The sequence below is a fragment of the Psammomys obesus genome, unplaced genomic scaffold (genome assembly GCF_907164565.1).
Source record: "Psammomys obesus unplaced genomic scaffold, mPsaObe1.curated_primary_1811, whole genome shotgun sequence".
NCBI classification, from domain to species: Eukaryota; Metazoa; Chordata; class Mammalia; order Rodentia; family Muridae; genus Psammomys; species Psammomys obesus.
In genome coordinates this window covers 9,419,761-9,433,961 of record NW_026585504.1, presented here as the reverse complement: position 1 = coordinate 9,433,961, position 14,201 = coordinate 9,419,761, and the positions used below count along the sequence as shown (strand labels likewise).

The 14,201-nt window shown below is 35.9% G+C and overlaps 1 protein-coding gene across 2 annotated transcripts in view; it reads right to left on the bottom strand.

Annotated features, from left to right (window-relative positions):
- Trpm7 (transient receptor potential cation channel subfamily M member 7) overlaps positions 1-13,580 on the bottom strand; it is a 38,724-nt gene extending 25,144 nt beyond the window's left edge. For both annotated transcript variants that reach the window (XM_055619075.1, XM_055619128.1), the window contains exons 1-9: positions 13,358-13,580; positions 12,274-12,429; positions 12,052-12,195; positions 10,003-10,131; positions 8,575-8,853; positions 7,372-7,546; positions 5,942-6,068; positions 2,187-2,371; positions 33-165 (exon numbers count right to left, since the gene is read on the bottom strand). In XM_055619075.1, coding sequence (XP_055475050.1) covers positions 33-165; positions 2,187-2,371; positions 5,942-6,068; positions 7,372-7,546; positions 8,575-8,853; positions 10,003-10,131; positions 12,052-12,195; positions 12,274-12,429; positions 13,358-13,528 — 1,499 coding nt within the window. In that variant the 5' untranslated portion in view covers positions 13,529-13,580. The remainder of the gene's footprint in view (positions 1-32; positions 166-2,186; positions 2,372-5,941; positions 6,069-7,371; positions 7,547-8,574; positions 8,854-10,002; positions 10,132-12,051; positions 12,196-12,273; positions 12,430-13,357) is intronic.
- Positions 13,581-14,201: the final 621 nt, after the last annotated feature.

Here is a 14,201-nt window from a genome sequence, read left to right as displayed (position 1 = left end):
CACAGTCAGTAACAATTAAAGAGCATGCAAACCTTTCAAAAGTGACACGGATTCTCTCTTCACTCCCAGAATGGAATTTGTCATCTTTTTCATCAAAATACATTTCAACACACTGCTCTTCAAAGTCATGGAGTTTCTTTTGATCTTCTTCTGTTAAGAAAAGTTCTAAGGAGGAGAAACCCAGAAGGAAATTAGAACACGAAACAAAAACAATGAAGGCTATCCAACAGGTTTTTAGCCTCTCTCTCCTTCTTTCTTAATACACAGGGTCTCTCTACAAAGCCCTGACTATCCTAGACCTCACTATGTAGACCACACTGGACTGGAACTCATAGACACCCTTCACCTGTCTCCAAGTGCTGGGATAAAGGCATGAACTCCCAACAAGTTTTAGGTATCTTCTTTACTTTTACTTTCCCCTGCCTTACTATGCCTCTCCTATTTCTCTCTTAGCTCTCCTGTCATATATCTTATCACAGAAATAAAACCATGATAAGTTTAAGCACAACTGACATGGTGATGTACCCCAGGTTGTATTAAGATGCACTAAATTTGTCTGCTTATAGAATGGCTTCTAGAATAGGTAAAATGATATAGCTTACATTACCATTTAAACAACAAGAACAACAACAACAACAACAAAAAACCCTGAAGTACCATTTCCTCCCAGAATGTTAAATATTAAGTTGACTTTTATGCATCATATTGCTTTGCTTTTGTTTAAATGATCAATAATTTATTCTGAGGCCAAATACAAATTACCATGGCCCCAAATCAAGAGATTTAGGTTACTCCAAATTCCATGTTCAAACATGAAAGCAGTTTCATTAAGTTTTTATACTAACAGACGGAGAAAGTCATAAATCAAGGCATTTTTTCAGATACACACTTTACCTTTTGACTGGTAGAATATTACGGTGTAAAAGTCAAAACATTTTCAAAAAATTTATCCATAGTCAGGATGTTAGGTCCAACACAGTGTGTTGGGGGGGGGGGGGGGAGCTTCAAAAAGCAGCTATTTACCAGACTAAAAATATCCCAAGGTAAGTAAATTGTAATTAGGCTCTTAACCAGTAACACTCAAAACTCCCTGCAGTCACTGACATTTTAATCAGTCAGTTAGCCTTTGCAGACACTGCTTCCTTCCTGAAATTCTCCTTCACAGTTTCCCTGTTGTTGAAGCATCACATTGGTGCATGTGAGAAGTTGGTCATATATTATTATTAAATACTACACTATAAATTCCCACATAGCTAGGATGGATTATTCACAGTATCTAAAATAGATGAGGCTGAAGGACAGCAGATGCTGAACCAGATATGACTTTATGTCTCTGTAGTTGACATAACATTTACATGTGATATGTAACAGAAACATTATACTTAAAATAATCAAGAACACTATTTGGCTTAATAGAGTGAAAGTAGATGAGGAAAGCAGGCATCCTAATCAACCAAAATATCCTTGACATGCGTCATCATACTCTTTAACAGGACTGATATATTTTCCCTGTGTCTAGTTATTTGTACTTGTGAAATATTTGATGTCTGAAGCACTTGTAATAATCTACTTTTAATTCTACTCTTTCTCTTCTGGTTTGATTTCACAGCTATCACTTCATGTGCTTACTCTAATTCTGATAAAGATTGGTCTTTAACATCCAAGTTATCAAAGTTCTTATTTGCAGATACTCAAAGTGTACCTAAAAACTGTTTTAGGTGTAGGCAAATTTAAAGTTTTCAAAATAGTTAAAAAAAAAAAAAAAAAAAAAAAAAAAGAAAAGAAAATCAGCTGGGATGCTGTAATGCAAGCCTTTAATCCCTACACTCAGGCGGATCTCGGAGTTCAAAGCCAGCCTGGCCTACAGAGTGAGCTCCAGGAGAGCAGGGCTACAAGGAGAGACCCTGGAAAACCAAAAGCCAGGTGGCGGTGGCACACGCCTTTAATCCCAGCAGAAGAGGCAGAGGCAGGTGGATCTTTGTGAATTTGAGACCAGCCTGGGCTACGGGGTGAGTTTCAGGACAGCCAGGGCTACACAGAGAAACCCTATCTTTTGAAACCCTGTCTCAAAAAACCCCAACAATCAAATAAAAAAACGACCCACCACCAAAACCAAAAAATCCTCTACACTTAGCATTCAGTATGATATCTAGAATCAAGAAAAATCTTTCATTTATTTTACTTACTTGGCCCATCAGAAGTCTTATCTTTCTTTCTTCTTTTACATACACAGCAAAACAGTGAAACTATATGGCTAAGAATGATAAGCGGAGGAGGCAGAACTGGTTTTTCATGATAAGCCATAATAAAATGGTAACGCTGATACTTCCATACAATATTGGAAATTGCCTTCACTTGTAAATATACATTACTAGAATGAACAAAAACAAACAATTATATCTTGCACATATATGCACACACATCCCCCCACACCATCATCACCCCCAACATTTTTAGTCTTAGCTACAAAAAGATACCCTAACTTATCAAGTGAGTAAAAATAAAACCTAGATTCTCTTATATACTATTAAAATGGCAACTATTATGAAACATAAGATAGGTCTGGAGAGATGGCTCAGAGGTTTAGAGCACTGGTTGTTCTTCCAAAGGTCCTGAGTTCAATTCCTAGCAATGACCTGGTGGCTCACAACCATCTGTAATGAGATCTGGTATCCACTTCTGACATGTAGGCATTCATGAAGGCAGAATACTGTATATATTATAATAATAATAACAATAAATAAATCTTTAAAATATTTATAATAATATAATAAATAAATCTTAAAAATATTTTTTATTAAAAAAAAAGAAAACATAATACAACAGGAAGTTAGGCTTACAGCTTGATTCTGACTTAAAGTTAAACAGCCCTAGAAGTATATATCCTCATCAGTTCTGCACATTTAGTGGGGAAAAAAAATTACAATCTAATTGAGCAGTTTAATATACTGGCTTGAAATAGGCTCTAGGTCAAGGAGAATGACACAGCAATTAATAACTGACAAATGAATATGAAGTTTTTCTTTTTTTAGCTTTCATTCATATTTATTATTTATTAGATTTAAATTAGTATAATATCTGTTGTTGAGACAGTTTTATGTAACCTGGGTTGACTCCCAAATCATTTTGTACGTTCAGAGATGGCTTTGAACTCATAATTCTTCTCTACCCGACTCCCAAAAGCTGGGCTTACAGGAGTGTACTACCATGTTCGCATTAATTTAGCTATTATATGACTGCTTTCATCACTAAGCAATTCTTAATCTAATGTCTGTACTTTCAAGTATATGTATCTCTTAGTAAAAATAAGATAAAATGTATGTCTTTTAAACGAAAGCAGAAAGATCAATAGGTAAAGATGAAGACCTCTGAGTACACAGATCATATTGTGTTTCCTTATCATGGTTTTTAAAGACAAGTATCAAGTATCATTTAGTGAGAATAGATGAAAACAAAAATCCAATCTGTCTGAGCAGGTGTAAGTTGGAGGCTGTGGGGGAAAAAAATGTACAAAACAGTGATAGAATGCCCAATGCTTCACCTAACATGAAGGAAAAAAGGTTACTGGGCCGGATGGTGGTGGCACACACCTTTAATCCTACCACTCTAGAGGCAGAAGCAGGCAGATCTCTGTGACTTTGAGGCCAGCCTGGTTGACAAGATAGCCAGGGCTACACAGAGAAACTGGGTAAAAAAAAAATAATAATAATAAAATAAAAACAAAAACAAATAACAACCCCCCCAAAACAAAAAACCTAACTAACTTAAAAAAATGTAAGATTATTTTGAGAATCACAATTTATATCTATTTATTGTGGAGAAAGGGGAACCCTTCTCCACTGCTGGTGGGAATGTAAACTGGTACAACCACTCTGGAAATCAATCTGGCGCTTTCTCAGACAACTAGGAATGGCGCTTCCTCAAGATCCAGCCATACCACTCCTAGGCATATACCCAAAAGAGGCGCAAGTACACAAAAAGGACATTTGCTCAACCATGTTTGTAGCAGCTTTATTTGTAATAGCCAGAAGCTGGAAACAACCCAGATGCCCCTCAACTGAAGAATGGATGCAGAAACTGGTACATCTATACAATGGAGTATTACTCAGCAATGAAAAATAAGGAAATCATGAAATTTGCAGGTAAATGGTGGGACCTGGAAAGGATCATCCTGAGTGAGTTGTCCCAGAAGCAAAAAGACACGCATGGTATATACTCACTCATATAAACATACAATATAGAATAAACCCACTAAAATCTGCACATCTAAACAAACTAAGCAAAAGAGAGGACCCTAACTAAAATGTTCAATCCCCATCCTGAAAGGCAAAGAGGATGGACATCAGAAGAAAAAGAAAATAGGAAACAACCTCGGAACCTGCTACAGAGGGCCTCTGAAAGCCAGAAGAAAACAGGAAACAACCTTGAAACCTGCCACAGAGGGCCTCTTAAAGCTTCTGCAGTATAGACTGTCAAAGCAGATGCTGAGCCTGATGGCCAACTGATGGGCAGAGTGAATGGAATTCTATATAAGAAGTGGGAAATAGTAAGAGCTGGAGGGGACAGGAACTCCACAAGGAGAGCAACAGAACAAGATAATTTGAACACAGGGAACTTCCCAGAAAATCATACTCCAACCAAGGACTATTCGTGGAGATGACCTGGAACCCCTGCACAGGTGTAGCCCATGGCAGTTCAGTGTCCAAGTGGGTTACATAGTAATGGGAAGAGGGACTGCCTCTGACATAATCTGATTGGCCTGCTCGTTGATCACTTCCCCCTAAGGGGGGAGCAGCCTTACCAGGCCACAGCAGAGGACAATGCAGCCACTTTTGATGAGAACTGATAGACTAAGATCAGAAAGAAGGAGAGGAGAACCTCCCCTATCAGTGGACTTGGGGAGGGGCATGCATGCAGAAAGGGGAGGGAGGGTGGGATTGGGAGGGGAGGAGGGAGGGGCTTATGGGGGGATACAAAATGAATAAAGTGTAATTAATAAAAAATAAAAAATAAATTAAAAAAAATGCATGACTTCAGGGGTAATTTCAAAATCCTCTATTTTCTCTGCCTACATTTTATTCTCTATAGTATGTTATGCTGTATTACTTGTTAACTGAATAAATGAATGGATTTTATCACACAAAAAAAATTAAAACATTTTTTTCTTATGAATTCCATATGATGGTGTATGAGCAGAAGTCTCTTCACCATGCAGGTCCTGGGGAATCAAACTCAGGTCATCAGACTTGTCAATAAGCACCTGTACCAACTCATCTCACCAGTCTTTTGTGGTTTTTGTTTCCCCAAAGGTTATATTTATAAACAAGCTACATGTTGAGTGACGAGACAGGCAGACCACACAGCCTCACTGGATAGGCAGCTTAGCCAGACTGAAAACCTCCAGGTTGAGTGAGAGCTTTTAAAAATAAGGTACAGGGCTAGGGAGTTAATAGCACTGGCTGCTCTTTCACGATTTTGATTCCCAGCACCCACATGGGAGCTCACAATAGTTCGTAATTCCAGTTCCACGGTACCTGACACTTCCTTCTAGCCATTGTGGGTACTGCACAAATGTGAAACAGACATGCAAGCAGGCAAAAAACACCTGAACATATACATAAATGGAATTAAAGACTGAATGAATAAATAGGTCAACAAATGATCAACAAGGTCACCCAACATCTGCCTCCTGCCTCCATTTAACACACATACTCACAGGTACACGAACGAACATATACATATAACACACACATTTTATGGAGAAAATAATAAAACCTAACATTTAGAATTCCTTTAATCTGAAAATTTTATTTTCAGATTATTTGCAATTTTTCATGGATAATTTAATACTTTAAATCTCAATAAAACTGGGATTTAAAAACTGAGTATCTCATTCAAAATGAGAACTGTAACAAATAAACTAAGTAAATAAAACTCTTACTTGAAAAATGCAATAAGGAGATTAACCATAATGATATACTGTACAAAGAGGTAGACTGCTTGAAGAAATGGAGTCAACCATGTCCCAGGACCACAAATTTCCTTGATAGTGGAATCATTTGCACACACTTTGGGAAGAGAGAAAAGAATTTTAAATATAATAGATCAGGGTTCTTTGTCTTAACAGAAAATTTTGAGCACATGCAAATCTGATTAAGAATTTTAAAGAAAAGGATCTCTGACAGGCAGCCATTGGCGCTCTGCCTTACAAGGACTCCGACAATGAGGGATGTGTGTTCTGTTCTAACAAACCACTGCACTGCAAGCAAGGGTATTACATGTTCTATCTACCTGTATGCAGACTTACACTGAGGGTAAAGGCAGATAAAACCTCTGGATACAGTGAAACGGTAACATTTATGTAAGAAAAATATCTGAACTTAAAAAGCATATGACAGATGCATAGTAAGCCCTAAGAAGTTACAATTTATCCCTAAAGAGGATTAAAATGTATTTTAAATATAAAATTAACAAATTTGGGGTGTAAAGAGATGACTAAATGGTTAAAAGTGAGGATCCTAGCTTAGTTCCCAGCACCCATGTTGGGTGGCTCAGAACGTGTGTAACTCCAGCTTCACGTGGGTCCCATGCTTCTGGCCTCCACAGGCACCTGCACTTAGATATACCCACATACAGACATACAAATACACACGATTACAAATAAATGTAGATACTTTAAATTACTAGAATTGAATTTCTTGTTTTTCATTATTCATACCTGAAATCTTTATTAAGCTAGAACCCTAAACACAAGCAAGGAAGTGAAGAGTTTTAATACCCACCACAGTTATATAACAAAATTCAATTGGGTAGGGAAGGGATGAAAACAATCATGAATTAGGGAGAATTCTATATATACACTTAGTAGTATGCTTACAGTTAGTGTTTAGTTATTATTTTAAAATGAGCACATTACTGAAGTCATCATCATCAACAATATCCATTTAAGAGGCTTTGTAGTCCAAACTGAACTGCTGTTTTGTGAATTAATAAATATCTTCATTGTCTAGGACAGTTAGGATATAGTTCTACTACATATGGTTGAATAATTTTCAAAATACTTTTCAATCCATATTTTGGTTTTTGCTGTTAACTAAAGCATATGCTTAAGTTTGACTGGAAAATATGCAATATTTTTAGAATGCAATTCTGACTTTATAAAGATGATTCTGGAAGGAGAGGAGGACTTCCCCTATCAGTAGACTTGGGAAGGGGGAGGGAAGGTAGGATTAGGAGGGGAGGAGGATGGAGTTTATGGGGGGGGATACAAAGTGAATAAAGCGTAATTAATAAAAGTTAAAAAAAGAATGGAAAAAATAAAGTTAAAACAAGTTTTAAAAAAAAGATGATTCTGAAAACATAAATTCTTACCATCAATTTCATATGCATAAACTTCACCAAAAATCATCCAGTATGGATGAAAAACTATATCTTTAGCAAGAGACCAAGATGGTGCTTCGTGTGGATAAAGGATTGCCTTTCTGGGAACACCAAAACTAAGTAACACAAGAGCCATTATCACTACAATGTAGAACATATTTGCCACCTGTTTAAAAAGCAAAACAAAACTTGTTAAGACACAGAGAGTTTAATTCCTACAACAAATATCATCTTAAAAAGTGTTTTTAATGCTCTAATAGATAAGTAGGATATTTGAGTTTCCATTTATTGCTGGTAATAGCATTCAGGAAAATATTTTGATTGCATAAACCTGATGAAGGAGATTGTATTAAAAATAACTAGTAAAACTAAGCAAGTCACAGGCATCTTTCCTTGTTTCCATAATAGATTATATCAATAATTCAAAATACAGCTTATCTGACAAATACAAGATGAATCCAAAACTACTGTTACATGGGCAAACTTGGATTCTTAATTCTAGTAAATGACAATTCTTAACACTTGTCACATAGTAATAGAAATGCAGATTTTCCTCTACCTGTCCTCACATAACTGTACTTGGCTCATTTCTAGAAGCCAGAATAAAGACATGTACCACCATGCAAATCTTCAAAAGAAAGAAATGTAAAGGCCTTTATGAGTACAGCAAAGAGGCCAAGAACATATGAGATAAAGCTTAAATGGAAGAATGGAGATAATAACCTTTGGAGGAAGTAAGACAAGGCTACCAGGATTTTTATTATTTCTTACAACCCCATTTGTAATTATCTCAAAACTAAAGGAAAAGGATAAAAGCAAAAAAGAGGAACAGACGGAGGAAGGGACAGAGGGCTCGAAAGAGAGTGTGCAGGGAGGGAGATAATGAAGGAAAGGGAACATGGGTTAGTATTGGTGAGAGCCCCGTCTACAAAGAATAAGATGGTGACAGAAGATATCCAATGTCACCTGTCTACCGCATGTGTGCATATATACCCTCACACACATGTACACACTACAAACATACTTCACAGAAGCACACATACTGATGAAACATCTTTAAGGAATAGCAGGTTCAGAGTAGGAAGCAAATAAACATGAACTAACAAATTTGTGGGTCCAAGGAAAGCTATATTAGAATATTTTTTATGGCTTTTAAGAAACAATTCATGCATATTAGCAGATATTTCAACTTACCATTTTTCCAATCATCATTACATAAGGTCCTGCCTGTTGATTTACAGCTAGAAAATCTAGCAAACGCACATACCAAAATATTATATTAAGACAGTAAATTAATCTTCCAGCCACAAAAACATGATTGTCATATGCATTCATAAAGTTCCATTTTGCTCCAAATCTTAGTCCAAATCCAATGAAGAAAGAAATTATGGCAATTGTGTCACTAACATTGAAGTAGTCACTAAACCACACTTTAATCTTCTGGCTGATTTTCCCAGCTTCAGACATAAAGACCTAAAGGTTTAAGAAGAAAAAAGGTTGACTCAAATCCTTCCTATTAAATCATATATAGGAGCTGATCATAACACCACAGAATAATTTTAATGTTTTAATCTTAATGTTTCAAAGAATCTGTGATTGTGTCTTGTAAATGAAGATGCGTTTGATAATAAAACAGTACAATAACAGATAAGATTCTCTACAGGCAGGTATGATGGGAAATACCTTTAATCCCAGCACTAAGGAGGCAGAGACAGGCTACACTGGCAGCCAGGGCTTACAGTGAGAGCCTGTCACAAAAACAAACAAACAAACAAACAAACAACCATATAAACAAGACTTTCTTATAAATGAATGATTTGCTCAGCAAGGTGATAAACTAGGAAGGTGAAACGTGAAATGATTTTGAAATGTTTTATTTAATGTCAAAGCAGCAGGCTGAAGAGTTGGCTCAGTGGCTAAGAGTACTGTCTGCTCCTGCAGAGGACCCAGGTTCAATTCCCAGCAGCCACATGGCAGCTCACAACTAACTCCAGTTCTAAACATTTCTTTAAGGAAAGAAAAGACTGTCCCCCCCCCCCCCCAATTAGCATGTTACACAGTTGAAGGTTTTAAAGTGGAAAAAGAAGAGACACAGAAATAAACTCAACTGATGACTCAGTGGGCAACACAGGACACTCCAGTGGGTATACAGCATAAGCACAAAATGCAACCTACCTTTCAAGTAACTGACTACCTAACATGTACAGTCAATATTTCTGAAGAATGTTAGAGATCATGTGAAACTTGAGTAAGTAAGATAAAAATACAATCAATACTGAGAAAAATTATTATATTGTAATGGTGGCAAAGTGAACATAATTTATTGACAACCATTTTTTTGTTTTGTTTTGTTTTGCTGAGATATGGTTTCTCTGTTATTATCCCAGCTAGAACTTGCTCTGCAGACCAGGCTGCCCTTGAACTCAGAGATCAGCTTGCCTCTGCCCCCCAAGTGCTAGAATTAAAGGGGTATATACCACCATGTCCGGCTTAACTTTTTCTTTTTAAAGAAATACAGTTTTCAGAATAGCAAATAAACATGCTCCATACCCACACCCTCAATAAAATTAAGGAATCCCGCAAACACACATAAGTTACTGGTAAGAAAAGCTGTAGACATACCTCACGGATTTTTTCAATAGCATACGTAAAAATATAAGCAATAACAATCCATTCTTGAACTGAAGGTAGCTGTTCCATTTGTACAAGAACTACAAATGTATAAAGCATCAGAAATCCTAAGTATGCCAACTAATAAAAAAAGAAATAAAAGTTACATGAATAAAATTCATTAAAAATAAAACATATTACGGACATTTTCATGTAGACAAAAAAAAAAATCCAATCTGAGCTAGGTAGGCTACGTAAATGTAAATGCATGTGGCCACCTGAGCTGGTTGTTGTAAGCAGCCACTCACATGAGTGCAAACGTAAACAATCTTCATAATAGGACAGAATTTGGGTATCAGATAACAAAGATTTGCATTATCTGCATCTAGGAGGAACAAGATATTTTCATATATACAAGAAATGTAATAAATTAATCCCAGGGCATAAGGGGTTAAGTATGACTAAGAAAGCATAGATGAAAGGAACAAATTCTTAAATATTTATCCTAACACAAAACCATTTGTCAACTTTAGCAAATGCTTAATATTAATGAAAATGAACAAACATACATTCTCTCAAGCCAGGTATGATGGCACCAGCATCAGAAATTCCTAAGCCCAGCACTTGCAAGGTAGAGGCAAGAGGATCAAGAGTTCAAGACCAGCCTTGCTTACATAGCTAGTTCAAGATCAGCCTGGTTACAAGAAACTCTTTTTCAAATAACCCAAAATCATCTCCGATGAAGCCTGTGGTTTAAAGGAGGGGCTAGTTTCACGTGTTTTTTCAGGTATGTTCCTCTCTAAAGGATGCCCCCAACAAGACAGCCAACTAGATGGTTTTAGAGAGTCAACAATGAGTAAAAATATTTCAACATATGAAAACGTTCCTCTATGATTTATGCTTTTGTCAATACATTTTCTACGGACTAGGAGAAAGGTCAGTGCAGGACAGCAATGGAGCACATGCTTACAGAAATAGCTACTGTAAATAAAGCCATGTGAGTAGTCTGGGTTACTCTTTGCCTTCTCCTTTAAAGTAGCAGACTTAGAAACACTTCTGTGTGCTATCTGCACAACCCTAAAACACAAATTACAAATGTATTGGTTTTTTTTAATTGACCTTTCAGAACTGTTTTGTTTTTATTATGATGCATTATAATGACTGTGTGTGTGTATGTATGGTGTGTGTGTATCATACAACACACATTTGAAGGTCAGAGGAAAACACTGTGGAACTGGTTCTCTCCTACCTTTACAGCCATGCTGCTGGCTATCAGCATTGCTTTAGATTTTCTCCACTTCCATCAAGTACTGGGGGTTGAATGTAGGGCCTCACAAATGATAAGCATATAGCTCTAACACTGGGCTGTAGTCATAACTTTATTTATTTAGGTTTTGAGACAGAGTTTCTCTGCAGAGTCCCACCTGTCCTAGAACTCACTCTACTAGGCTGGTCTTGAACTCAGAGATTCACCTGCCTCTGCCTCGTGATTGCTGCAATCAAAGGCATGCGCCACCACAGCTTGGCTCACAACTTTATTTTTAATAGATGATTTGTATGTTACCTTTTATTTGTTTGTAGTTTTTGTTTGTTTGGTTTTTTTTTTTTTTTTTTTGGAGAAAAGATCTATTATGTGGTTTTGGCTGTCCTGAAGCTTATAGACAAAGATGGCCTTGAACTCCCAGAGGTCCACATACTTCTACCTCCCAAGTGCGAGGGAGTAAAGGCATGTGTCACGACAAATGGCTTTTATTTGTTACCTTTTAGAAAAGCATATACTATATTATTTAATAAAGTTTTATTCTTAATCAGAACTAAAATTTGTTAGTGCTTATTATTCTTAGACATTAGCAGCTTAGATGAAAGTAAGCCAAATGTAACACTCTTTTAATAAGTAATATATTTTCAGTCATTTAAATTATATGAAGATTAATATGGAGTCCTGACTAAAAGCTCTCTAAAAAGCATCTTTAAAAACACTATGCTCTTCCCAGAAACAAATAAAACCAATAAACCAACCCCCCCAAAACAAACCATGAACATAACTATTTAAAAACATACCGTGTTAAACCAGAACTTTACAATTGGTGCATGATAAAAGGCATAAAACTTTCGTGTGATTGGAAGCTTTTTTGATTTAATATGTATTTCCATTTCATTCTTTCCTTCACTGCTATCCAAAATCTTTACTTCTTTAAACACTTCCTAAAATTAAAAATATGTGTTTAGCTTCTATTTAACTCATAATAAGCTTACATGTGCTCTGAAGTCTTTTGTCCTTACCATGGGTATCTCTTCTGTTATGTTGTGAAAATTGTTTTCACTATCCTCCATAGTCATTTGATGAGCATCTTGAGATTGTGGAATATGGGACATTTCAGCCTTGGTTTTATACTCTAGCATTAAAATGGCAGGTGGAACTAAAATGCTTAATATGACCTAAAATTTTTAGAAATATAAGTGTGCATTTTAAAATCAATGAACTTTATAAATACAATAAATAATACAGAATAATAACTTATGTATTAAATATCTTGAGCGCTATTTTACCCTAATACTGTAGAAAAAATTAAAAATTAAGTTTTCTTTACACACTATATCATCTGAATTATTATGATAGTGACAGCATGGGTTTAATAAGCAGTACAGACTTCCTTTAAAAATATCAGTATAATTTGTTAAAAAATTCAAACAGTATGAAGGTGCTATTATTTACCTCAGACCTCTCTGTTAACTGCCCCATGCTCCATGAAGGAGAACTTGTTATAAAGGTATAAACCAGAACTTATTTCTAAAACTTTCCATAGCATAAAATCTTCTGCCCTCTAATTTTGTACTGTATTAGGAGATGTAGAAGGGAGTTAAAGAGAAATTTAAATTAGTATTTCACAAATAACAAACTGAAAGGACTAGCTATCTTACCCAAAGTCCTAAGCTAAAACCCTGCACACACTGATACACTAATCTGTACTATAAACTAGAACATGGATGCATGTACTCAGTACATTTCAAGTAACTAAGTTAGCAGACAATATGTCTGGGATTTTAGAATACAGAAATCCTTTCAAAGGCCGGTAAACCTACAGAGCTACTTGGTGAATAAATGTCAAATTCCCTATTTACTGTCTTCATACTTTTAGCTGAGAAAAGGGCAATAATCATACACAATTAACAAATATCCAATATTTAAGAACAGATGGAGAAAAGTATGTTATCCAACTTGGGATGAAATATCAAGGACCCATTTCTTCCTTCACGTTCTAATTTCCCTCCATTACCCTTGCAAATTGTTTTACTACAGATGTGTACATTAATTTGCATGTACTTTGTATCTCATACTTTAAATCTAATTATTTTTAAGATATACCTTATACCAGGAATTTTTTCTCATATTCAGCCGTCCCATCCACATATCTGATAACAACATCTGCGTACAAGTATGAGCTACAAAAGGTCTAAGTCTTGAAGAAACTGCTAACTTAAGGCAGGTTGAGTTACTCCAGTTTTTCAGTTCGTAAGTGAGTAATTTCATAGCCATGGTTTCATCTTGTCTGAAGGATTGTTCTAGTAATTCAACTGCAAGTTGGCCAAAATCACTATAAAATAAAACAACAATGAAACCCTAAAGTATACTCAGATAAAGAAATTATAGTTGTTTTGTTTTTGGCTGAGAGTCAAACATCTTTAAGCACTTTAGATGGAAACTCTACTATGATCCCTAAACAAAAAAATAAATAAAACGTAACTAAAAATCAGAGAAGGAGAGATGGTTCAGCAGTTAAAAGCACTAGCTACTCTTCCAGAGGGCCCAGGTATAACTCCAGCACTCACATGGTGATCCACAATTATCTGTAACTCTGTCCCAGAATATGACACCCACTGCTGGCCTCCTTGCACATCAGACACACAAGAGGTACACAGACATACAAGGAAGCAAAATAGCCATAAATATTAATTTAAAAAATATTTTTTAAAAAATCTCTACTACTGAGTTTATCTACACTCCCAGGCTACAAAGAGCAATTTTAACCAACTACTCTTAAATTATTTTTTAACTTTATTGTTTCCTTTAATATTTACTTATTTTTATTTATTTAATTTATTTTTTATGGGTATGTGTGTCCCTGAGTGTGTATGTACGCTACAAGTGTGCAGAGGCCACAGAGGACAGAAAAGGACATGAAAGCGCCTAGAACTGGTGTTACTGGGAG